Raw genomic sequence first — 27,716 nt, forward strand, 5'->3', positions numbered from 1 at the left:
GAAAACCAGGAGGGAGGATCTCGCAGCTGCAGTTTGCTGCTGAATCTCATTGAGTCCTCGCAAGTCACTAACCTCAGCAGACCGAGAGAGAGCGAGAGAGAGAGCGAGAGAGCGGGGGAGAAATGCCACAGCGGTCCCGACCACAGCGGCTCTCGGTGTGTGCGCAGCTCCAGACCCGGCGCAGGCTCCCGGTCTCAAGAAATACCCCCACTGACGGGATAGTAGCAAAATGACGCCATCTTGTGGCCATTGGAGGTAGATACAGTGTGATGCAGTTGACTCCATACAGTATCTCGAAACAAGCAGAACAATGCAAATCCCCTCCCAGTTCAGAGATCAGTTAGAATCAATTCAGAAAAAGTGCTGAGATTCAAGCAGGTTTTGCCACATTTAATACAAAATATACATACTGTATTACAAAACAAAATCATCTATTTACACAATTAGATCTTTAATTACAATAGATTCCTTCTTTATGCATGACATTAGATGAAAATAGTGTGCAAAATATATCATCAATTCCAAAAGTCATGATTCACACCTAACAGCACATACTCACTCACACACACACACACACACACACGCACGCAGACACGCACACACACGAACACAAGTGTCTTTACAGTGATGCATCACTTCCAGCTCCCGAGGTTCATGAGCTTTTTCTGCCTGGGAGCAAAATAAGAAATATAGCATTAAATGCATTAAAGCATTTTCCTACAGTTGTTTTGCAGGGACCCATCAGAAAAAAGGCTCACAAACCATTTTGGGTTGTGACCCATCGATTAAAAAGCAAGGCATTACTCAATTTTCACGAGCATTGAATCAACAGAGAATCAAATCTTCATCAGCCCTCTATCTCATAAGACATGATTACAGCGTGTCATGAATCTTTCCATATTTACAAATAACATGTACAGTAATGGCATAATTACAGATGTAGTCATAAAAGTCACTTCATATTACATGCTCTGTGCACAGCTGCTGCACTGCTGCTAAATAATCCTGCAGTTTTAGTGCAAATAGATGCAGGGAAGGGTGGGTGGGGGTCGGGGGGGTTCTATATTGGCTAACATAGTATAGTGAGGACAGAAAGTGACCACCAATCTTGAGTCAGGTTTAGTGAATACTCCTCTTGGTGCAGTACTTACCAAAACCAGGCCCCTCTGTCTCATGATTTACTATAAATCAGCCTAACAGGGGATGTGGGGGGGGATTTTAACACCTCAGAGTCGATCGACGACATTTAAGACTTACAGGCGAGTGCACTCAAATGACAAAGCCCAAGTTTCAGTTTCAAGTGCCTCTAAGTTTAGCCCTTCTTCATGCATGGGATGAGGCATGCAACAAAGGGGCCTGCACCTCTGGTTAGAAGATTGCAGCTCCAAAGACAAAGTCAGCAGTCAGTACTCTAATGGTCGGCTACTTCGCTAGGTCTGTGCATGATCTAACTGTCTGTATGAGAAGACACGGTAGTCGTGTTAGAATAGAGACTGTCCATTCTGTAGTAATTCCTCTCATTGCACTCTGCTCTAGCTTCAACTTTGAAGATAGTGTGGTTCTTTCTAAAACATTTCCAAACACTGAAGCCGAGGCTTTACGCTCAACAATATGCACCTCTATAGGAGTTCATATTATGTGACTTGGTAAAGAAATAACTAATTTGATACAAAGCCAAGACAAAGACAGCAGAGAACAAAGAAGGCATACTGTGAGCTCTCATCGTACCAATCTTTTATCAATCAATCTGCATGTCTAGATGGCTGATCAACTGTTCTCTGGCCAAGTGTGTTTGTATGGCTGCATTTGTGTGTGTGTGAGAGAGGGATGCAGTCCTCGGATACTGAGCAACAGGTAGTGTGTCAATGGAGAGTGGCACTTTAAACCAGCCAACCCTTCAAATTTGCTTTACCTAAGGCGGTGTTTACATGGGACATCTGCCATCTGTCAAATTCACAGACAAGTGTGTGTTAGGATCATCTAGGTTGTGTTGTTGCTGGCGTGTGTCTCCAAACACTTTGAAGCAGTCTGTCAAAAGTTCAACTCTTTTGATGGACTCGGTTGCGATATTTTCACGCACTGCACTCTGTCAATCCATGTCATCCGTCAATGCAAAGGTCTGATTGAAATACATGGGATACTGTCAGTTTTTTGACGTATCACAAATGCTCATGTGAACAAGGCCTAATCCTCTTTCTGCTCAGCCAACACATATCAATATCATATATGACAAAACAAATTCTGGGCCACAAACAGTACAGACAGGGACCCAGGCTATTGCTTTGTTATCTGGGTCTGTGATCATAAAACAGTGGCAATCAACGGCCGGATTTCCTGTCAAAACAAGTTTGTATGATGATGTCACATGCTTAAAGTCACACCCTTGGTGGGGGTAATTTGGTTGTCTATTTACTGCCAGTCTCTCCAATGTCAGAGGCATATTGCTCCTTGGTATCCTTGCCCATCATATATTGCATTTGACCTTAAAGTTCTTGAGTTACAATTGGCTTGTAGCTGTTTCTCCATACCTGCTATCCAGCCACTGCTGAGAGTGCAAATGTCAACAGAAGCCATCCAACTCCAGTTTGAGGTCCAAACATTGTCACTTAGAAACCAGAGCAGCATCCTTATGACCCAAAGGTGATATTTTGGCTTTTCATGTGTCAGGCTGGACCTCTGCTATCACAGAAGCATTAACCACCTCCACCGTGGTGATCAATACACACTATGGATGGTCTTTATCCTCAAGTCTCTGTACAGGATCACTCCATCAGGCTGAGCTGTGGTCAGTTGATGATGCCAGCGAATGTGTTGATTGGCAGAGGAAGTCCTTTGTTCATGTATTTGCTGAGTCCGGCGTCTTTGTCGTCTCCCAAGCTGAATTTGGACCTCATGGTTTTCTGGACGCAGTAGCCGGGATCAAGGCACGGGGAGATCTCTATGCTACAAACAGAAATGTTTAAAGCAGAGGCATCAGTTTAAGTTGTACAGAAACCAAGGTCCAGATTCACTAAGATCGTATTAGAAGGGCAATGTCCGCATGTTTTAGGGCCTCAGTTTCTTGGACTAAGAACGCAGATTTTTCGTTTTATTCACTAAGAAATTTATGTTGTGGTACAAACAAGCCCTCAAAAAGAGCACTGTGTAAGCAAACTTCATTGCCAATTGCAAGCGCAAATAGCATGGTTCAGCTTTTAAGACTAATCCACCAAAGCTGGCACCCTTGTGCCCTAAAGCCCCTTCATAATTGGAGCGCACTCTGATCTGTTCTGAGATTGCAGGATGGAAGCCCTCTCCCTTGCTGCCCGACTCGCTGATGACGACACTGGCGTCTTGATAGCAGCCGGTCTGAATGGCCAAACTGTTTGCACAAAGTCTTCACAGCACATTTCAAAGGATCTTATATTCGCTGCAACAATTTGGGGGAGTTGGTGCTGTGAGGTGTTAGAAAATTGAGCGGAATCTCAATTTCCATGGCCTTGCCTACAAATGGGCAAAATACTTATATTTACATATAATTTACATATGCATGACCATGATAGGCGGAAAGAGGCTTTATTTTTTGACCAGCGCTGTTAGGCACGCTTTCCACCCGATGCACACAGTTAGTGAATAGCATGGCATTCTGATTTGGTCATTTTAGTGATGACTGGGCGCGCGCCTCTCTGCATAAACCTTTAGTGAATCTGGGCCTGAATCTTTCCACAATATGTCACAGAAAAGTCGATTTGGCTTGTGCATGGCAGCTTTAGATGTTTGCAGTTGTTTAGACATGATAGTGGAAAACATTATTACAAGAGTTGGCCAAATCACTCAACATGGGACAAGACTGCAATCAGTCCTCCATGATGCTTACACCCCCTGTATGCCTGCTTACACCCCCTGTATGCCTGCTTACACCCCCTGTATGCCTGCTTACCCCTCGCAAGCAAAAACTAGGTTATGTCAACAAGGTTGAACTTCACCAGAAGTCTAAAATAGAACAGCTGCTGTTAAGCAGCTCCATCTCTCTAACCACTGAAATACCAAACCCTCTCATAACCTTTACTAGATAGCTTCAACATTAGTTACACCTACAATACAGCTGAGGCTCGTCTATCTCACCTCTGAACATCTCTGAAGGTCCTGCGGGCATCTTTGTCCAGTGTGACAGTGAAAGATCTCCTCTCCAGCGTGCGAATCTTAATGCTGCAGGTCCGAATCTTTGGCTCCTGAGAATTTGAATGTAAAAAGGTTACTTATTTTTGTATAGATCGTATGACAAATCATTTCTAAAAGCTCGTTGCCCATAGACAATCTTTGTTATGATGGTTCACTAGTGGCAGCTGGGCATTCAACAGTTGGAGAAAAACCGTCTAAACTCACCGTATTGTTTTTAGTTTTTGTTTGAGATTCATTCAAGGTCAGTGTCAAGCAGTTCAGATCTATGGGGAAAGAGGAGAAGAAGGTTTATGATGAGATAGAAAATAAACATGGAGATAACATCAGGCAGATAAGTACAGATCAAGCAGATACAGAAGAAGGAAGATAAAAGATAAACACACAGTCAAAATCGCAAGAAGTGGGACAGCGAGCTGAAGCAAAAGTTTTTCTTTTGTTGTTGTTAACCTCAAGCTCGCTGACTCAGTCTTGTCGCTTTTGACTGCAAGTAAGGAGTACTGAGGGTGTTACGGAAAATACTGAACCTTCTGTTTCATTGGAGGGAATCGCACTGATGTGAGCGCCTGACGTCCTGACTGAGAGCCCCTTGTCAACATCTCGACCACTTAATGTCACCTGGAGGGACACACACACACACACACACACACACACACACACACACGCAAACAAAGTGTCAAAGGTTACACAGTCACACAAAAGTATCACATGATCTGGAAATGGAAATTCACAGGCAACAGGCATTACTGGAAAAACCCATTTGAACTTTGTAAACCTCCATCACACCCTCATGCCAGCAATCTAATCAGAAAATGATTGGACTCAACTCACCTTTTTGTAGTTCATAGAGACAACAGCTCCGCATACCTCCCCTGAGTTCTTCTTCTGTTTTTCTGTTGGCATGATACACAGGCATGCTGTTAAACTGGGTGCACGCACACGCACACACACACACACGCACACCAGCATACACACAAAATCACACATAAGCTAACATTGATAAAGTGCAGATAGCGTAGATATGAAAATAGAATCGGGTGCACATAGCTGTGTATATTTGCATTTGCACGTGGACACACACACACACACACACACACACATACACACAGACACACCTCTGATTGAAGCCGAGATCTGTTTGAACTCAGGAAACTCCATCTCCAGGTGGGTAAGGAAGACCTCCTCCGCTGGCTCCTTAGTCATGCTGGAGAAGGTGATCTGGTGGAAAACAAAACCAGTTTATGAAGAACAAAATATTTTCCACAAATTACCATCCAGGACCGTCTTTTTGTATCAAAACATTTTAGTATGATGCTGTCTAGCTCGGCAGAAGCTGCAACCTGGAATATACCGCACTTGTACCCCAGAGAGAGCAAAAATCGACATCGAGAAAGCATTGTATCACCTTCACAAAGTAGATGGTGAAGTAGACCGGCTGCCGTCCAGTGCGGACATAGTAGGAAATGACATCAGACAGGAAGGGCTCCTTTTGCCTCCGCGGGTTCGCCTGCTGCTGTAGAAGAAGATGAAACAGTCATGTGAAGTGAAACTGCCTGCCTGCACTTTGTTGTAGCCACCAACTCTATTTGGTCACACTATTTGGGTCGTATCAAGTGAGTATAATGTGTCACTAAAAGTTCTAATGAGTTTCAGGGGATACAGTTATGTGAAAAGTAGTCTATAGATATTCAGTGTCTGGGTTAGGGTTAATCTTTAGGTTCAGGTTTCATAGTCTGTAGTGATGCAGCAAATAGGCAAGTGACCTTTTGGTTAACATCTACTTTTATAACCCGAGTAGCAACTATCCACATAAAGTGTTACCCTCCATTTTTTGTTTGGTAATTTGCAGATTTAAGATATTTAATACAGAATAATAGAATCCCCCCAAACTAAGGCAAGACAATATTATTCTACCGGTGAACAGGAAAATCTTTTTTTTTTCAACTTCTCAGAAACTATTATAACCTTTCACAAATTATTATTTTCCACCGCATTTATTTAATAGATGTTCTTCTGCATATCCCCCCCCCCCCTCTTCCCTTAGGCTAGGTGCTTGTGATACTCAAGACGTCCTAGTACTGAGTATTGATGAACATGCTCGCTGCTGTTGTGGTTTCAACGAAATCAACAGAGGCTTATTTATTTCCCTCACACACAAAGAACTGTTATGCAACTTCCTGTGTTTCAACTTATGCAAAGCACTGTAGTCAAGAATTCTAAAAGAAACAGACTGGGATGTGGTAATCAGATTTTTTTTGTTTTTAAGTCATACAGAGGAAATAAACTACAACACAGCACATCGCATCCCACCATGTGATGTGAAACTAGGTATTCAAACTAAAAGAATCCAGTATCCAAGGTGTGTGAAGCATTTTTCTTTCTCGATGAGACATATCTGGTTACTATGCCTGCTGTGAAAATGCAGTTTCTTTTATATTTGTTTTGAAGCGGCATCGTACCATTTTAGCTAGTTTGGGAATCATGGAGCCCAAGCTCTTGATGTTACAGTCGTACCACGGGTCCACCATGGACAGGTAGGAACCGAGAGAGCAGGGATTTTCCTTGGATGGGGGGATGTTTTCCTAGAAGAAAAGGAACATAAAAGTGGAACCGAAAATACGTCATGTGTGGCAAGTCAACAGCACATCACTGAGAGGAAACCAGACAAGGCTGAGGGTTTTGGTTTTGTCCTACCCTCCTGCCAATATGAGGCTAAACGATTTAACACGCAACGACCAAAGTATGAGCTGAGCTTCTGTCACGACTGAAGTCATTCATCTGTTGTCAAGAGTGTTGACTTTTACACAGAGTGATAACCTGATGGTGTGCTTCCCCTTATCAGCACACCAGCAGGTTATCACTCTGTGTCAAAGTCAAGAGTGTTGACTTTTACACAGAGTGATAACCTGATGGTGCACTGATAAGGGGAAGCGGTCTTACCTTGACAGGGGAGATGGGTGCTGGATCCGCACTAACAGGGATGTAGTAAAACTGGAGGTTGACTTTCATTGTCAGAAAAAGCCGCCGCGCTTCCCTTTTCCTGCAAAGGCAAACCAAAGATTCATGAGAAGCCCGAAGTGTGTGTAGCCATCCACGCTTGTTTACGTGGTGTGAAAATCCCTGCAGCGAGGTCTTGTGTTTCGCAAACAATTTGTGCAATAGAGGAACTGTTTACAGTTCAGCTTTCTAAACTAGACATCAAAGGACAACGCATTATGTAATAACACGACAAAATGTAATAAATGCTCACTTCATTATGTAATAACACCCGCATTTTGTAATAATCTGCCGCATTTTGTAATACACAGCTTGAACGCAATATGTAATACATTTCCCCGCATTTTGTAATAAATTATTACATATTGTGGTGGTTATTACAAAATAGAGGTGTTATTACATAATGAAGTGAAAATGTATTACATTTTGTCGAGTTATTACATAATGCGGTGTTATTACATAATGCGTTTACAGACCTTAAAATAGAGTGATTTAATGTAACCACTTCAGTATTTAAATGACGTCTTTATTCCTCATATATGAGGAAATACATTTTCAATGTACTTCCATCCATCGTGCTTCATATAACTGTGACGAAAAACTATTTCCACTATGCATTTAAGGCACCAGCCTCACAGACCCAGATGCCTTGTTAAAGTTGGAATAATTTCCTTAAACAAGAGGTACTTGAGATGCCTAATGTCCCGCCATAATCACTGTGATATATTAAACATAACCACTTATGCTAATTGTATCGTTAATTAAGCTAATTTATGCATTAAGTAGCATATTTCTACGTCAACATACTGGTTTTCACATAACACATGGGTGGTATTAATATGAGTTATGCAGCAAGGCACTCATCTGCTCTATAGGAGGAACCTGTGTGTATTGTTCTTCACTTGTTGTGTTCACAAGAATGTGATTACACACAGACATGCAGACAGACAGATAGATGCCACCATGACGACAATGTCCTGCATACCATGTACCAGGGTGGCAGGACAATAACACATCTCCACTGGCAGACGTTTTTTGACTATGATGCCGGTCTCTCACCTGAGGAAGTAGAAAGCCTTGGCCAGGCGTCCCAGCACCCTGTCGTCCCCCATGGCGACTATCCTGGCCGTGAAGTTTCTCTGCTGCTTGGGGAAGGGGGTCTGCATCCCGCTGAGCCCCGCCCGCCTCTGCAGAGTCGCCCCTCTTGCCCCTCCTCTTCCCCCTGCCCCTCCCAGGCTCCCCTGCTCCTCCAGGGTGTCCTGCATCATCGCCATGCTGTCCTTCACCGACGGCCTCATCTTGATGCCGCCGCGCCGAGTCAGCTTCACCGACTCCTGCTCACTGTGAGAGGGAGGAGGTTCACAAGCGCAAGCTTGTTCATGAGCAAAAGAAGTGATGCAAAAACACCTGTGCGCACTCATTGACTCACACTCAGGCACTAGACTTACTTCTTGCTCTGGTCCCCTGATGAGCCCATGCTGGAGGAGTCCAGGGACGAGGTCAGGGACGGGTCGACGCCGGGGGGCAGGTCCCTCTCGATGCCGCTGTCGTTGGACAGGACCGAGAGGCGCGGCATGTCGGACGGCGTCAGGTCGTCGGGCAGCTCAAAGTCGTCCTGGTCCTGGGTGACGGAGAACTGCTCCAACATGGAGCTGGAGCGGACGCACCTGGCCAGCTCTCTCCCTGTGGAGAACATCAGGCATCGTTTACATGCAAGTCAGGAGTCGACGCTCACATGGAGCAAGACAGCAGAAACCGACCCAGAGGCCATTACACACTACTACTAGTCCTTTCTACAATTGTCTCCATAGCTCTCTCTGTGTTTATTCATTGGAAACGGTTCACATCAAATCACTTCATATGGACTTGGAGCACACACACAGGCAAACTTCTGCCCAATCAGAAATGTTTTCTCCTATCTGTAACCGTTTTGTTATGCAGCTGCAGGGCGCGCATTAGGCCCGCTCTTCCCCTGTGACAGAACTGCAGTTCAGCAGAAGGGAAGGAAGCACGAAGTACCAAGTATGACTTCTCCTGTGCCTCCGTCTGTAGAATCTATTCACCATCGCACCAGGCTGGATAGCACACATCGGGCCGGCTCCTGCCTTGTGATCCCTCAGGATTCAATGCTCGCTTAGTGCTGAACGCAGCAGTGCAAGGGCCAGACCTTGTGCTTTATACGATGCTAATGCCCCTGACAGGACAGAGCATATGTTTTTTAGTGGTAAATCACATGGGCCATCAAGCTATCAGGGGTTTCATTGACTATAGCAAACATTGAATATTTACACTTTCTACTGTGACACCACCAGCTGTCCTGAGGTTAAGAAGACTCATAATGTACACATGACTCAATCACACTCTAGCAGCCTATTTTACAGTTCCCATGATTTAACTTGAATCTGTTCAGTTTAAATCAGTTTGGTTCACTCAGTAAGCCCAGGTCAGAGACAGTTCAACTTAAAGGTCAAATCCTGCCTCGGATACTTTTACCCTTGCAGGTACTTGCCCTCAACCTTCCCTTGTCTACTTTGATTTCCTGTTTCCTATGTTTCCTATGAATGAGTTCAGACAGAGAACGGGCAAGAACTTGTCTCCGTTAATCAAAGGTGGTCAAACAGGCTTATAAATATTATATAATAATATATTATATAATTATAATATTATAGCTAGCCAACTAGTTTGTGAACATTGAGGTGTGTCTATGCTTTTCTCAAAACCCAACATGTCTTGTGGCTGCATTGCATTCTGGTCTATTGAGACTACTGTTTGTGGAGAAATTGGTCTCTCTGCCTCTTCTATGGTGTATTTCTCCCTGTATGATTGTTAAACGGTGCAAAATGGTGAGTCTAGAAAGAAGCTCTTGCTCTTTGATTCTGTTTACTGTTGATGTTTTAGATCGCTGAAATATTTTCTGCTATCAAACTCCATTGTAGCTGCAGTGGAAATCTCTTTTAACAGTGTTAAAGTGTTTTAGGGTGGATTTTTCCTTTAATTCAGGTTTCACATTTCAGTTCAACTCAACTTGACTCAACTCAATTGGCTTTCAGTTCAGTTTATTTCAGTTCAGTTCAGCCTATTTCAGTTTGGTTGATTATCTCCTCTAGACTGTCACTAGACCCCCCACACTGTCCCGAGCCACTCACAGATATCCTGATCCTCCGTCCACAGGTGGAAGCTCATCTCTGGGTTGGGAAGAGGGCTGTCGCACAGTGATCCAGAGGACAATGGGTCTGCACACACATATACACACACACACACACACACACAAAGGAAGAAAGAGAGAGAGAGAGGAAGAGACCAAAACTGTCACAATGACACTCAAAACAAACCCCCCCCTCACTTCCTCTCTCTGAATACTCCTGTCCATCCCTTCAGCTTCCCAGCTGGGATGAAGGGGGAGTGCGTCCATCGGATGGATAGCTGTTATGATAATAGCAGGGTCGTCATGGAGTGGATGTCATGAAATAGATATCCGGAAAAATACGGGACAACTGACTCGACTGATTTGGTCATGGAGGAAGCCGGTAGTAAGGAGCAAGGTCACATGTTTGATCCCAACAGCAGCCACGTGTCCTTGAGCCACACACTGAACTCACTGTAAGCCATTCTAACAGTATACACGAAATGCCTAAAAAGGAAGTTCTACCTCAGTGTTCTGTAGCAGATTGGAGTTTCAGTTTTAAACATTTTCAGAGGTGAGCTGTTCTGGAAATAATCTCACTGGATGAGTTAAACCTCAGTGGGCGGAGCCAAAGCAAACCAGTTTTTCAGAGTGCAAATTAGCTAAAAGTCAAACCTGAATGGCAAAGAAGGAACTACGAAAAATGAATGAATGGCACTGACTTCTTTTTTCCATTCATTCATGACCATGGCATTCATGATCTTTGAAGGTCATAGGCTAGTATGGCTAGTTTGAACTTGGAACTGAGGTACTTTGGCTCCGGCCTCTGTGGTTTTACTCAACCTTTCCCTTTCAGAAGGCTCTGTTGCAGGTCCTACCTGAGTGCGTGGCGCTGAGGATCTCCCTGTACAGCTGCTCAAGGCGGCTCCTCAGCGGGCCCCCCTCCCCCCTGCCGCCCTCCTCCACACTCTGCTCCAGAGTCGCCAAAACTTCCTGAAAGTACGGTTCCACGTCTTGACCCATGTCCTGTCACACACACACATGCAAAGGCGCGTGCACACACATACACACAGGAAGATAAACACACACAGAGACGACGTATTAATAGCAAAGAGGTGAAGGGTCAGTCGTGTGTGTGTGTGTGTGTCCTGTGGAGGTGTTACTTTAGGACCAGTGCCAGGAGACGCTTCCACCAGGCAGCTATAGCTCAGGGAACACAGTCTTCATTGAGGATGTTTCACATGACAAACTTGACAAATGTACTGCAATCTCACCCAAAACCCAACATATTCTATTAATATTGCTTTCATCATGCACTACAAAACAAGCCCATGACCCATTTTGGGTCAGACAGTGTTGCATGTATAAGGATTAAGTGGATGGGAGGATGTTCACATCAATGTAAACAGTAAACTCACATTTTAGAAAGATAAAGTTAATAATTAAATATAGGGACTGCTCAGACTTGCTCAAAATAGAACAGACAAAATGGTGAGAATGGTCGAAAGGTTTGTCAGGTGACAAAAGAGATCAAGCAAACCTGAAGCAACTGATGAAAGTGAAACAGTGACAACGCACACAGACAGCAAAAGAGCAGTCACACCAACAGATATAGCGACCATGAGACCACACACCGCAAGTAATAGAATAGAATAGAACAGAACAGAATGAGGTAGAATAGAGTACAGAGGTAGAAGAGAATCCAAAGAACGAGAGAGAAATGAAGAGGAAAAAAGAAGTCAGTGCAACTAAACAGTATAGATATAAACTGCTGCTTCGAGAAGAAAATAGACTTGAGTAGATTAAAAAGGAGAGGAAAACCAACTCCACCGACCTTCAGGGCCTGAGCCAGTTTAGGGCCGTGGCAACGCTCTTCTCCCAGAGCGGCCTGGACGGAGTGCTGGAGCACGCTGCGCATGTGATCCAAAGGAGTGAGGAACGCCCCTGACCCGGATCCCGACGCCTCGATGTCAGCCAGCAGCACCTCTTCCAAGGAACCAGAGAAGACCTCCGGGTCGGCAAACACAAGAATCCTGGGGGAATTCAAATGAGACGCTCGACTGAAGCTGGATCGGCTATCGGCTCTCTTCTATATCAATGTTGAACCAAAGGAAGGCGAGATGATGCAAGCTAAATTGAGTTGGTGTGGTTGATACAATGAGAATGGCCTAGTTGCACTTAAGTTAGAGCAAGGTTACAACAGGTTTGTGAAGAATGCTGGCACTCCTTTAGTGTTTCAAGATGCAACTACTGAGTTCATACAACAAGCATCGAGTCTGACATGAGTAAATCTTGAGACTTCATCTAGAACATTTAGTGAAAACAGACTAACAAGTTTCATCGATTGGCAATCACTTGTCTCGGTCCAAAAACTGTGTTGCTCCATGGACTTTCTCACTCCAACTGAGTCTAATGTCAGTGACGTAAAGGAGCATTTCAACTAAATAGAATGTATTATATATATAAGAAACTATAGGAAAATCTATTGTTCTATCTTCTATGTTCTATAATGACTATAGCACACATTAACTATTCACTAATATTACAAATTAACAATATCACAAATATTTCAATTAACACTATTTTCATTATTTCAAATATACAAATCACAAAATATATGTGTAATGACAGAGTGAACTCCCAGCCCATATGACTGCTGGTGGGGACGGTGTGATAATCTATGAAGGTGAGCCAGCAAGCCGGGCCTACAGCTTCAGGTTCCAGTGGTTTGCCGAAGCCTTCCCCTGTGACTACATGAAGGAGTATGAGGAAATAAACTGAAGTAAATAAAATCTTCAGTACCCCCACGCTTCTGTGGAACACACAAACAGGTATATTTATTAGCTGACTCACCTCTCCTGAAAGGGGTAGTGCTCATTTTTCAGGCTCTGCTCTGCTACGACCATCCTCTGATACATCAACCCTGTGGATCACACTGGCATTAAACAACAGTACTTCCTCATACAGGTTGCTCAGCATGCATTTACGGTCAATTGAATACACTTACATGGACAGGTGAGAAGGAAGCTCAAAGGAATCATAACAGTTAGTCATGGGTGATGATGCAAATGTCAACACTATGTGATCATGGGTGAGTAATGTTTTGGCTGAGATGTGGGGATTCATCATTGCGGTGCATTACAGTACATCACTGCACCATCATGACAAGGAATCAATATCATTATCACCACTTTTAATCAAAGAGACGATATGCGTAGAGAGCGAGAAAAAGAACTCACTCATCTCCTGCTTCTAAACTCCCATGATAATCATGTGTGTTGAGATAGTGGCTGAACCAAATCTAGATATCTATTTTCTATTTGCTGTTATGTTATGATGATGCAGTAGCTATGTTGACTCTGTCAGCAGACTGTAAAATGATTAAGGTAATCATCCATGTGTATCATAAAAAGCAGCAAATGAATCGATGAAAGAAAGTTAAGAACTATAAAAGCAAAGCATGAAACGGACGTGAAATATAATTACACAAAAGCAAGTCTATAAATGTGAGCGTTTTTAAAGATGGGACCGATTTAGCAGCCTAAGCTCCTCGGGCACGTCGCTCCCTGACGGCAAAGGCCCGACTGCCTCTCGTTTTGAATCCAGACTGCGGCGTGGGCTTGAATGATACCTGGATTGGAGCGCTCAGTCTTCATCTGTCTGGTGTAGCTGAGGCCGACGGTGCAGTAGGGATGGGGGAAAGTCAGGAGTCGCTTACAGAAGTCGTAAACCCGCTTGTACAGCTCATCTGGAATGTAGGCTGTCTGGAATATCAGCAAACACGCACACACACATAGGGTACAGTCAGTCACATATCGGCGTCCTCAAGACCTAACCACTAAATACCATTAATCCTTTGTCGCCATCGGTGACTGATGCAGACATGATGATACCATTATTGTTTGCCAAATATGAGGAAAAAATATGGTAAGTAAAAAACATTCCCTGGCATGGTTAGGTGCCTCAGGTGTCCACTTCCTTGTTTTGGCGTGTTCCTGGCATATAAAATACTTAAAGCACTCGTCCTGTCTGTGCCACTGACGGCAATGACAATACATAAACTCAAACCATTAAATGCTTTGACCATTCTATTATAGCACTGGATATATATATCTATAAGTGATTTACAAATTCCTACATGCATGCATTCCAATGGACAAAAGAATAGCAAAAGCAACCTTGAGGTAGTTTTTCCAAGACAAATAAACAGACTGCAGAGCTGTTTTGGCAGAATGAGAGGTTCTTAAACTTTATAGCCAAATTGAGCTTTGCTTAGCTTTGCCCTGGAAAGAACCCAGGCTCATTGGAACATATTGCGTCTTCTATGCTGTGGTGCCCCACTAAAGACAGGGCAAACACTAAACACAGCCCAATTTGGGTCCTGCTCTTCAATTTAGGAAAGTGGACAACATACCTGTATGACGGCATACATAAGTGTGTGGAGCAGAGGGATGATGTATTTGCGACAGTCCAGTCGCTCAGCCTGCAGGGAAAGCACACACTATGTCAGGACTCATGGTAATGATCAGATTGATGACTATACATTTTTGCAGTTATACACTAAACTAAATGGGGTTTATGGATTCAAGCATGATGAAACCATGGCATTGATAAAGTACCTTCTCCAGCTCCTTGATCACCACCCGCACCAGAGCTAAGCTGTTGGCAGGGTTGTTCTGAACCTTCTTATGAAGTGTCCATCTCAGCATGCCTAAACACACACACACACACACACACACACACACACCATTAATACACTCATTTCAACATTTCCACAGAACTAAACATAAAACACGCTGACTCAGACTGTCACACTTTTCTCCATCACAGTGCCAATCCAAAATATGGTTGATGACTAACAGTTGAACAGCCCTCAAACTGCTGACACGGCACAGTATTCCACTGTATGATGTCAGTGTCACTGTGAGGTTTAGGCTGACCTGTGAAATATCTATTCTGGGTGGAAATGTTTAGGAGACAGTTTCAGCTGCAGAATAAACAAAAATAAATGGGAGTCTTCAGCAGAGGAGGTTTTAAAAATAGTCATGGTACTTTGCTCATGTTTAGTCATATTAAACCATTTTGGGTGTGAGTGCTGTACATCATCTGAGAGTACCCCGCCTCTACTGCCTTTAACTATGAGTGTCGCAACACTCAAACCTGCAGTCCAAAGATAAAGAGTTTTGAAAACATCATCTGAAAACTTAAATGAGTTATACTGGTCTTCATTGGAAGGATCCACATATTTCTACACTATATGAAGATGTTTTGTACCATTAGTAAGTAATTAAATGTATGAAGTATTGCACCTTTGTTGTGGCAGGCGGTGGGCTGCTGGCTGTCCTGTTCTTTGGGCAGCACAGCCTGGACGCTGCGGTAGAGCTCCGGCTCCGGCACCACGGGGGCGCAGCCGGCTGAGAACAGGGTTCACAGGTTGGGTGTTAAAGGCATTGGTGTGACCAAGTAAACTTTGCTCGAGTCCCAAGTCCGGCTCAAGTCTTGAGGCACAAGTCTCAAGTCAAGTCCCAAGTCTAAATGTAGATTACCAAGTCAAGTCCAAGTCAAGTCCATGTCATTAATCTCAAGTCTCAAGTCTAAATGTAGAACAGCAAGTCAAGTCAGAACAAATCACGAGTCCGGTATCAATTTAATATCTTAAAGAAAACTAAATATCTAGGACTTTTCAATGCAATGTGGCTTTAATAGGATAAAAACTTGGTAAGAGCATCATGGGTTTGATTTCTATAATCAGTTTCAACTTCAATAAATTCAATCATTCCATACGAAATCAGAAAACAGAATTTAAATTCAGTCGTCTGCTGGAACAAATCTCATCACTTTCAATCTAAGTCATTTACACAAACACAAGATCTCCAGTCAAGACTTTAGAAACCTTTTCAAGTCATCAAAGTACAAGTCAGAGTCAAGTCCCAAGTCACCAGAACCCAAGTCAAGTCAAGTCTCAAGTCTTCTCTTCATGCATCAAGTCTCAGCCAATTGGGTCTGGTAAAAGGCTATCATGAACATGACAAGGTTTTGCTAAACGTTATACATAGTATCAAATCTACTGATTTGACTTAATGCAATACACTTATTTGATAGAATAATGTAAATGCAATTCAGGCAACCAACCCAAAGTCTAAATATAAGCCGTTGACTACATAGATGATTTATGAATTCATTTTGAGACCAGAAGTCAGGTAACAAATGACTGGTTATGTTGCTGTGTGTGTGTGTGTATGTGTGTGTGTGTGTATGTGTGTGTGTGTGTGTGTGCTTGTGCCTGTGTGTGTTAAGCGTGTGTCCAAGAAAGAGACACTTCATCCATTTCAATATATATAGTTGCGTGCATGAGTACAGCGTCTGTGTATCTAAGTGTCTGTGTCTGTGTGTGTGTGTGTGTGTGTGTGTGTGTGTGTATGCACCTGTGGGCTCCATGCTGCGCAGACTGCTCGAGCTATCCCAGGGGGCCTTGTTGGTCATGTCTCACATGCATGGCGGGACTAACGCCTATAGACAGGAGGAGGAAAAGGACAGCAGGTGTTATGACACTTAATCACAGCAGAGGCCAAACACTAGGTGGGCGGACTGTCTCCCCCTCTACCTATCATATGATGGGACAGTAAATGCAGATAGATGATTAATGGTGGAGATGGATATCACTCTTAGTGTCAGTCTTACTTTCTGTGTTTGCCTGCTGACAACTCAGTGCAAAAGTAGAGAGGCAGATGGACGCTGCGGTTTGTGTCTGTGTGCACATGGCAGCAGACAATAATGTTACTGTGGATCTCTATCTCTATGTCTGTCTGATGTTAGGATAAGAAGTAAAATAGTCTCTGATACGTATGTAATTACTGCTGGGGGATTAAATGGAAACTTAGATACCAGGGTCTACCCACCTACACACCTGTCAGCGCTCACACACACACACACACACACACACACTATAACGCAGACAAATAATAACAGGTGGCAGAAGGTGCAGTGGTCCCACACCAACCTTTGCCAACGGTGGTAAAAAACAGTTTCTTATAAATAACCTCAACCTACTTCAACTTCTCTCTCAATCCACTGCCTTCATCCCATGTCCCACACAGTTAGTGTTTTAAGTGTAGATGAGTCATCTCTCGCACCTCCATGACAAAAACCAAAATGACTCGGAGTGAGGAGTGGCTTGAGACAAATTCATTGTGAAAACTGGCCATCTCTACCTACACAAAAGTCATTCCCGTGGCATGCAACAACCGCTGGTTAGTTTCAGATCCTCCTTGAAAACACAAATATATCCAACATATATGAAATATGTGACCTTCAAAACCACAATGAGATCACTTTGAAATTGCCACAGGAAATGCAGTTTAGTACATTGACTTTACCACTTAGAAAAAAGTGTGATAGATGCCTCTCATCTCTACACCATCATACTTATAATAAATGATCCTTATGCAACCTCTCCTGGACTATAAGAGACTACAGCTTATCAAGCAGAACATACAATGTGCTATGAAAGAAACAACAGATCAAACAGTTAATTTATACAGTGCGTCTTACCATATTATAAAGCGCAGAGCTACAGTCTTCAGAGGCTGAAGGCTTCAGAGAAACAAATAAAATATTTCCAAACAGGCTGAGGCCAAATGGTTGGGTTTTTTGGAACCGGTTAATCAAGACCTTTCCAACTTCTTAGCCACAGCATACCATGAAGACATGAAGACGCTTACAAAAATAACATTCAGTCTGCATCTCTGAACCTCATCTGTAGCACAACAAGAAGTCCAAGCAATACCGAACCATCTAGTCCAGTAAATGCCCATCAGTAACAGTTACCAGTCAAAGCTTATAGCAGGTGTAAACCAGAGATAACATTACCTAAACTGTCTTACCCTCTCTTGTCCAGGAAGGAACCAAATAGTTCTGCTGGTCTTTTACATCCACATGCTATACTCAGTGCACTGCAACTGAAGACTGAGAGACACAGAGAGAGAGAGCAAGAGAGAGAGAGAGAGAGAGTGTGTGTAGCGAACGAGTGAGGAGAGCGAGTCACTGTTGAGTGTATTTCCCATGTGTGCGTGACGAGGTAATGAGTGAAGTAGCGGCAGGCTCCCACAGCATGCCGTTCTGTGTGTGTGTGTGTGTGTGTGTGTGTGTGTGAGCGGCGTTAAATGAGTAGGTGGTGAGAGAGGAAAGTGAGGGGGGGGGAGAGAGTGTGTGTGTGTACAGGTGTTAGAGAGGGCGACAGAGTCATAACCTGTCTGAGCCATGTTCAGCTGCCTCACTGTGTCGGTCAAGGCTGAATGCTTCCGTTTGCTTCCTTTTCTGGACTCCTGAGTCACTACAGGTTTCTGTGTTTCTCTCACTTTATACTCTTGTTGTTTTGCTCTCCTTTATGCCCTCGTTCTTTTTCTTTTCCTCCCTTTCTCTCGACCCTCACTCTCCCTCTCTCTCTCTGTTTCACACACACGCACACACACACACACAGAACACACACTCTGCGCTGGGGTCATTCCAGAGGCAGTGTGCGTACAATGAAAGGATTTAGTGTGATGGATTTAGCCTTGATCCCTCTAAGAAAAGCAACACTATCAAAAACAGCAAGTTAACAGTGCTGCCTCAGCAGCTGAATGCTGCCTGTTTGACCACAGGTTTCCTGTTGCCTTCAATGCACTCGCCCTCTATGTCTCTCTCCCTTTCTCTCTGTCTCTCTCTCTCTGTCTCTCTCCCTTTCTCTCTCTCTGTCTCTCTATGTCTCTCTTTCTGTTACTTATTATAATGCACATGCTTTCTCATGAGCGAGTCTATTTCTCTTCCTCTCTTTCTCTCTCCCACACACACACACACACGCACACACACACACACACGCACACACACACACACACACACACACACACACACACAGTCACCTCGAAGAATGCACGTACACATGCATGCATGCAAATACAAAGACACACACATTCACGTGTGCACACACCAACACACTCGCCCACACAGACACAGCCTTGCAAAGGTCCTGTCAATCTTTATCTCACCAACAGTATGTATAGAGCAGTGTAGGAGCTGACACACACACACACAACTTCCTGCCTGTCAGAATGAGTGGGCAGACAACCCTCTATATTTAGACAGAGAGACAGAGAGGGAGAGAGGGAGAGAGTCCAATGAAAAGCCTAAAATAGACACAGAGCATTATTCACAACTGTCACACTTCCAAGCCGCTGACTTGGAAAAACTACACCCGGCAGAAAGTATGATGCAGAGAGGGAGGCCTGTCAAAACAAATTAACCGGATTGACAGGGAGATGGCAAATATGGTAATTGTGTGGATGAGGCGTCAGTGTAGCTTTTTGAATTGAGTTATTTTGAAAAGTGAAATGACTGCACTTTAACACACAACTACAAGTGGTTTTATCTGAGGTTCTTGTTCAAAGGTCCACACAGCAGGGCTGGCCCCAGGGTTTTGGTGGCCCTAAACAAGAAATATGTGGCCCTGTGACACTAAAAATTACACACTCGCAGCTGACAAATTTCCTTGCTTACAGCAACTGTCACATAACAAAGCTTATGCTGACTTCATGCTTGGTATGAAACTTTAGCCCCTTTCATAACTAAGCAATGACTCAGGTAAGTGGAAGTGGTGGTGTGAAAGGGTTTAACCAGGTATATACAACTATTTCAAGCTTATTCAGAGGGATATAATTGTCATACAACTGTCTTGTGAAGCACAGTGTGATCATGCAATGTGAGCTAGTTAACTGTAAGCCTGTGTGCTTGGATGTGTGTGTATAAAGCTCAACCCTGGGTAACCTAAATGTAATTCAGTTTCATCAGTATCATTCAGCAACAATATTAAGGCCTACTTTCTATGCCTGTTCATTATTACATTCCGTATTGAATTTATTTTCTTGATAACTGGAGACCTTGCTTTCCTGTATGATTTCACTGGAACAGTAGATCTATACGCTCATCCTCAAGCACATTCTCAAAAACAGTCATATCAATGCTGTATGTAGCTATATCAAAATGAGTACAGCATTGTCTTCTACATTTTTCTAAATGACTTATTTGTGGAAAAGTAAAATATACACTGCAGGTACCTAATGTTACTATTAGATGCGTATGTACCCCAAGCAAATATTTTGGCCATATTTGATAACAGATTTATCAAATATTAGAATTATGTGGCCCCATGATGGACCACACACGTGTGGGGCCCTAAATGTCCATGTATTTCTTGAACAAAGGATGAATCTAATCTCCAATTCACTAAGGCTCTCTGCACACACACCAGGAAGTGGAAAAGGATTTGAGCTTAAACTGTTAAAAACACTGTACATGGGGAAAGTTGCACAATAGCTGGCAACTATTAGACTCACTAATAAAGTGATACACAGAAGGAGGGGTGGAGCATGTTAACAAGGAAGTCAGATAATCTTGGAGGCATCACAGCTCCGCAGGCCACCAATCAGGCTCAATCCTTTAAGCTCTCTTTCCAGTATTGGGACTCTCCAGCAGTAAATCACAACTGCTTACAGTAAAAGTGCTCATTATGATTTCTCAGCAGTGTCATCTCCCATCACTTACATAAAGCACACAGGCGTGGTCAGGTATGCTCTGTAAAATCCCAAAGAATTTGGGAATCACCGCAGAAAAAATCGCTGACTGAAAACGATGCAGGGAAGTCTACTGTAACAACATCGGCACCATCGGCACTCAATAGGGATGGGATAATATATCGAAATTCAATATATTGCAACACAAAAAAGCGACAATACGTATCGTATATCACCTACATTTTATTCTGCTGTAGTAATCACTAATGAGACGGCTTGCCTATCACAATTTCACAAGCTCTCCATCCAAATCATATCATTTGCACTTTGTAATGACATTTTTAAATTGTTGTTTACATTGTAACAAGCCAATGCCATCGCTAGAAAGATTTGTGGCTCAGAAATAAACATAATTCTGCACAGTCATACTATGTTGTCATTGAACTTTTATTTATTACATCGTTTATTACATCGTTTGTATGGAATCGTAAACCCCATATTGTGCATCAAATTGTATCCTGAGATAAGCATATCGTCCCATCCTCACAAATGTATCCATTGGTCTTTGTTGCCTTCCACACAAGCCCAATGATATTAATATGCACCAGTAATTGCTGGCTATTCAGTGTTTCTTTTGCCAGTAAAGCACAGTCAAACTAGCCGGGGCAGTGCTAGTAAAGGGAGTGCTGGCTGGAATGCTGCTGCAGGTGCCAAGGTCGCATGCCAACGAAACGAGGCAGCAACAAACTTCCTCTACGGCTGGTTACTATTTACAGCAAAAGTGAATCAGTTCCTGGTCTAAGTTTCGGCCACCGTGGACGTCCATCCACACCTTCCCTACAGGGGCACGGGCCGCCGTGCGCACACCGCCGCTTGGTCAAGCCGAGTCTCAAACAATGCGGCCGAGAGAAAACAAGAGCGCTCATTTCCGCTCAGGCACGCTGCAGACCCCGCTGAAAACAGGAAGGACCCGGCAGCGATGTGTGGAAGTGCACTCACAGAGAAAAAGTGTGTAGGTGCTGGAGGGGGGCTTCTGGGTTGTGTGTGTTTGTGTGTGTGTGTGTGTGTGTGTGTGTGTATTTGCTGGTGAGTGGAAATCCCCACTTTGGGACAGCATGTGATGTAGACAGATGGCTGTCTCTCGCATGCAGGCCTGGACATAGTGGGACATAGTGGGGAGGAAAGCACCTTCAGAGCCTGTCGATTCTATGGCTGTAAAGCAATACCTGAAAAACCAGTGCAACAGTGGCAACACACTCCCTTCCCTCGAAAGGAACTTCTCTGTGTTGCGACAGTGTCTGAGTTGAACGTCAAAGCACTGTCACTAGGTTCCTCAAGTTTGATTCTTTCTCAAGCAACACTGATAACAAAAAGCACACTGTGCGCAAGTGGGGAGAGAGAGAAAGAGCAGCCTGTTTGCTGCTTTCCTTTCTTCTCGGTCTGTCTCGTCTGAGACAGGCCGAGAGACGGTCAGACGACGCAATGTCTCGCCGTATAGCCGACAGACATAGCATGATACAACTCACTGCTGTGCCGGAGACACACATGTACACACACATGCATGCACATACATTCACACACACACATGCAGAAACACACAAAGAAACTCCTAAAACAGACACCTTTCTAATACGGTGTGAGCAAAGGGGAATATCAATCAAAGTGATTTCCTGCATCAACTTACTGGACAATATGAGGAAGTCCTCTAGGACCGGGGAACGTGTGCGTGTGAGCGAGCCTGTGTGTGTGTGTGTGTGTGTGTGTGTGTGTGTGTGTGTGTGTGTATTACGCGGGCTCTGCCTTGTACCTGGCTGTACAGGGATTACTTCCTCCTCAGGCCCTTAAATCTTCATTCACACTGATGCCTCAAATCTGATTCACATCTGATCATTTCATGCAGCCAAGATAGGAAGAGACATGAAATCTCATTTTAAAAACAGACAGAAAAGATTTTCCTTTTTAATTGCAGTTGTTGTTTAGACAGAAATGAACAGGTCTATGTCACAAAAGTGAGAAGCCTGATTTCAGCAGGCAGTGTAAACGCAACAACCAATCACCGGACTGACTGGACACAATAGGAATGACAGGGGGAGATTTATGCTGCCAGGCGGTCATGTGCTAAATCCATCAGGCAGGAGGAAGAGGGAAAGGAAGAGATGGAGATAGAAAATACAGGGGTTTCCCGAGGAGGAGTGTGTGTGTATGTATGTGTGCATGTACTCCATGTGGTGTGTGTGTGAGTGCATACATGTGCATATGTGTGAGATTAACGGTGAGATAGGAAGCGGTAGTCTGTTGGTGCGTATACAGTGTACTAACTCTATTTGTGTGTGTGTGCGTGTGTGTGTGAGGTATGAAGCAGGAGGAAGGCACAGCTCTCCTGGGGGGTCTCTGATGGTGTGAATAGGGTCAGCTGGTCTGGGAGGGGTCAGCTGAGGATGTGGCCTCTAGGCTGGATTAGGAAACACACGTCAGTCAGGGAGTTCTGCACACTAATGCCTTCAAACACACACACACACACACACACACACACTGTACTGTAGACACAGACATACACAGACAAACGCATACAGTGCAATTTGGTAGACAAGGTAACTGTACTGCAACCCACAAACCACTGCAAACCACTCTTCCATGGACGATACCTCTGATTAAACAGTGATTGTATCAAAACACTTCAACAGCCTGCTTACATCAGATTCTCTGCTTCTCATTTCATCAGCTTTTCACTGATATCCTGCACATATGACCCCTTGTTGCAGAGATTACACTGAGTGTTTTGAAATAGTGATTAGATTCATTCTTTATGCATGAAATACTTCCTAATCCATTCTTATCGAGGATGAAAACAGTTCCGGACAAAGAAAGAGCTGTTGCCATAGATACAGCCGTGGCCTCGGGCAGAGGGCCTGTGGATAACCAGAGAGGTGTGGGGAACATTGACTGATTTCTTTTTTCACTCAAACAGTAATGAAGCAGCGATGAATAACGTCACTTTTGTTAGGGTTAAGTTGCCAGCCAATATGCATACTACATATTTTAGTTGTGATGTATGCTTACAATGCCTTACCAGGTTGTAAAGACGACTTGCGGAATGAAGCTGTGGGTTTCCAGTTGTTTCAACTGCAGCCTGTGCTTCATTTGTTTTACCATAATTCTATTTGCAGATTTCCTCTCATGCTTTTCAAGAATTTGGTGTGGCTGGTTGGCCTTGTGGTTAGAGAGACTGTTCTTTAACCAGAGGACATGGGTTCAAGCCCCTGTGTTGGCAAGCATCCGCCCTACTGAGGCATCCTGGAGCGAGATATAGCTGTATCTGCAGCTGACCATGACCTCTGACCTCCCTGTGGAGGCGGGAAAGAGAACTTCCCACAGGGATCAATAGAGCATCACGGTACATCACATTACATACCTCTATGTGTTAAATGAAGTGCATTGCATCTCAAATTTTTCCTGATATTCAAGCCATTTCAAATATGCTATGTCATTTTTGCTCGGAACAGATTACATAATTATCACTCTATACTACGCCCTTCGCTATACTAAAAGTATAGCGAAGGGCGTCGTATGTCTGAGACATTCTCTGACCAAATTATGCAGGGATATTCTGCAGCTGACGTGTGTGGAAAAACAAACATTGTTTCCAGACCAGCTGAAGAAAAAAAGTGTGTGGAGCCAATGTGGGGATTCTTGTGGAACGTCAGTCTCACCACACAGCAGACCATATTTAGCTACTGTGGGCATAATGATGCATCGCAGTAACATAGTAAACACTCACCGGAGGTCATCGGGTGTAAAGTGATCCAACTGCTACAAGCACAGGATGTACCAAGTGCGTCACATAGACATGACGGTACCAGCTACACACTCGAATACACACACAAACACACAAACACTTGGCAAGAGCTAGTCTCAGCCACAGTGGAGACAGCTTCCCCAGGAGCCCAGGCACACGACTACGCCAAAGTGCTGCCATTCGTTTTTTTATATTCCTCACAAGGCAAACAAAAGGGTGGCGTCTTGTCTTGAGTGCGATTTAGGAGCGTCTGCGGCTGTCTGCGTCTTGGAAGCTGCAGCGCCGTACGTGGGGATTAAGGATGTTATGTGACAAGTTTAGGCAAGGTTTTCATTTGAAATGGCAGGTCAAGTTTTGTGGGAATAAACGGCTCAGTGGGCTGACACCCGGGCCCGGCACTCTGGAGCACAGCAGCTGTCCAAAGTGACAAATCTAGTCCACATGTATTTCTCTTTCTTTCTTTCTTTCTGCTTCCTTGTTCAGTGAATCACTGCAGCTCTGGAAAATAACTCTGGTTCCAGTGTTGGCGTCAGGAACAAAGAGTTTTGACTTTTTGCTAAGATCACAAACTAACAGACTTTCTAAAAATCAGTTTATGCTATTAGCTTGTCCCATTACAGAAATACAGTTCGGTATCGAATGCCATGTAAACCTTCACCTTATGTGGTGTGTGTCCCACTGTGATATGTAAACACAATCCACTTTGCTTATAAGGAATCACATCAAGTGACTGATGAACGATAGCTTGAATGAATCACGGCATCTGGCTGAGCTGAGGTGCTCAAAGCCTCGGCTGAGACGGACCAGTTTTGTATCAACCCATGGTGGAGTTTGTCTGACAGGACTTAGGGCCGCTCTCCCCCTCTAAACCCATGAGTGAAACAACTCCATCCATTTGTGTGTGACCTAATCATCAGCCGATCAGTTAGCGGTCCGGCATCAAAATTAAAGACAAATTCAACGCAGAATATCTGCCAGAGTGCCCTTTCAGGTTGGGAAGGGAAACAGTTTTCACATAGCGACCGCCAACTAACAAAAGCACTACGCTGGATTACATTTTAGAGCCTCCGCTCATCTTTGCCAAGCTGCTTTTCCACTGTCAGCATTCCATACAGGGGCCCGATGCGCCATTATAGCACCCGAGTGTGATGTAGCTCTGACCCCATGACACCACCGGCCTCATCTGGGCTGGGCTTTTCCCACAAACCCCATCTTTGATCTTTAATCTGTTGATTTACAATGGAACAAAAATAATCTCTGTGTCTAGACGCCTTTGGGTTACCCATCCCAAACGAGTACAAATGCTGCTTTTAGAAGACTGTGAGGGCTTTGTATAGAAAGGTCACAGATGCTCATGCTGCTGTCCCCCATGCGATGAAACGAGGGGGGTGGGGGACTATGGATCAGGCTGTGTCCATCCGTCCGTCTGTCTGTCTGTCAAACATCAAATCTCACGTTATATCTCAGACTCCTGGTCTGATTTTGACAAAACTTGAAGGGATGATGCATTTTGGCTCTGTGTTCCAGCGTTTAAAACTGATAGGCCTGTTGAGGACACTATAGTTAAAGGTCAAAGATTTAAACTAAAGCGTAATATCTCAGGCACGACTCCTGTGATTTGGACTTAACTTGAAGGATGATGAATTTTCGCACTGTGTTCTGGCATTTATCTATGACAAAAGGGCAACCTTTACCTCCTACACTGTAAATCCGATTGCCATGAAACTTGCTACACAAATCCAGCTATACTTGCAAATTACACAAATTAGCCTAAAGTGGACAGTATAATAAAAGGTCAAAATTTCCAATTATGGTCTAATGCCATAACTGCTACACCACTGGTCTGATTTTGATGAAACTTGGAGGAATGATACATCTTGTTCCTGACTGGCCCAATTGTCTGCATTAATGAGATGAGATGAGATGTTTACTTGTTCAACCGTGGAGGTCTACAAGAACTAAGTGCCTTATTGCTCAGTGCAATGACTCTCATACTATACTATACTATACTATACTATACTACATTAGATATAATAGGTTACCTGCTTATCTCTAGAGTGTCACCTATGACAAGAGCAGCAATGTGTTCTAATGGGTCTGACTCATGGTGAATTTGGTAACAAGCACGCACGCGCGCACACACGCACACAAGCGCGCGTGACACTCTGCATCCCCCTAAACCCCCAAGTGGTACCAGGAAGCGCTAATCTAAAATAAGGAAGTGTCAGGAAATACAGCTGTGCTTTTAGACTCCACCGAGACACAACAGAGAGCCGGGGCTTCAATCAGATCAGCCACTGTTATCAAACCCTTGTTATTATCTCAGGAGGAAAAAATAAACCGCCGTCCGTCCCCTGGCTCTTCCCGTCTCGCGGAGCACGCTGCGTTTCCACAAGCACGGCTGCCGGGCGGGGAGCTTTTTATAGCCTCCTCCGTTACACGCAAAAGAGCTCATTCAAAAAAATTGGAGAAGCTTCTTCAAAAGAGAAAGTAAAGTACCGCACAGCTATCTCTGTATCGAACCGGCAGCCGAGGAAGGCATTCAGCCGAGAGGCAGCGTTTGACCTATCTGATGTGCATGGTGAAGTGGCGTACAGTGCCACACAAGTTCAGATAAGGCTCCTAATCAATGCAAAACATAAGCATCATCAAGACAACACAGAGAAGAGCAAAGAAACTCGTCTAAATATCAACAGGAATCTCCTCTTACTAAAAAGGGAAGAATGGTTTGTATTAGACAATTTTAACCCAAGACAGTCAATAGAAAATATCCAGAGTTAGTTTATGTTACGCGGAATTAAATGTACAGTCGTAAAAATCTGTTGTGCTCGAATACAAGTTACAATATTGGCTAAAGTCAACTAGCTACATTAACTTCTCCGAGTAAGTAACGACAGACATTAAACAATAAAGTAGGAGTTGTAAACATAATTTCAGTCACTTATTCTTGCGTTAAGGTGGAACTTACCTGCAATAAAGTTGTGCATAAAACTCCATTACTGTCCCATTGCTTTCAGAGAAACATGTTTTGTCAGCGCCTGTCTTGACAGTTGAGTCTAGTACAGTCTGACCACGCCCACAGCTTCAATCAACC

At 43.9% G+C, this 27,716-nt stretch overlaps 1 protein-coding gene across 1 annotated transcript; it reads right to left on the minus strand.

Annotated features, from left to right (window-relative positions):
• Positions 1 to 375: 375 nt before the first annotated feature.
• LOC139655341 (phosphoinositide 3-kinase regulatory subunit 6) lies at positions 376 to 27,639 on the minus strand. Its single transcript, XM_071532724.1, has 21 exons — positions 27,591 to 27,639; positions 16,705 to 16,789; positions 15,589 to 15,693; positions 14,899 to 14,990; positions 14,694 to 14,762; positions 13,911 to 14,043; positions 13,133 to 13,202; positions 12,114 to 12,312; positions 11,158 to 11,305; positions 10,302 to 10,388; positions 8,604 to 8,838; positions 8,215 to 8,496; positions 7,099 to 7,198; positions 6,618 to 6,740; positions 5,564 to 5,671; positions 5,274 to 5,376; positions 4,990 to 5,051; positions 4,686 to 4,776; positions 4,366 to 4,424; positions 4,105 to 4,211; positions 376 to 2,943 (listed from the first exon to the last, which is right to left on the minus strand). The coding sequence occupies exons 2-21, from the start codon at positions 16,760 to 16,762 to the stop codon at positions 2,787 to 2,789; spliced, it is 2,388 nt and encodes a 795-aa protein (XP_071388825.1). The 5' UTR covers positions 16,763 to 16,789; positions 27,591 to 27,639; the 3' UTR covers positions 376 to 2,786.
• Between the last annotated feature and the right edge of the window lie 77 nt (positions 27,640 to 27,716).

The sequence above is a fragment of the Centroberyx affinis genome, unplaced genomic scaffold (genome assembly GCF_046629955.1).
Source record: "Centroberyx affinis isolate AG114_WGS23_722 - 3 ecotype Tasmania unplaced genomic scaffold, CSIRO-AGI_Caff_v1 ptg002237l_1, whole genome shotgun sequence".
Lineage (NCBI taxonomy): Eukaryota > Metazoa > Chordata > Actinopteri > Beryciformes > Berycidae > Centroberyx > Centroberyx affinis.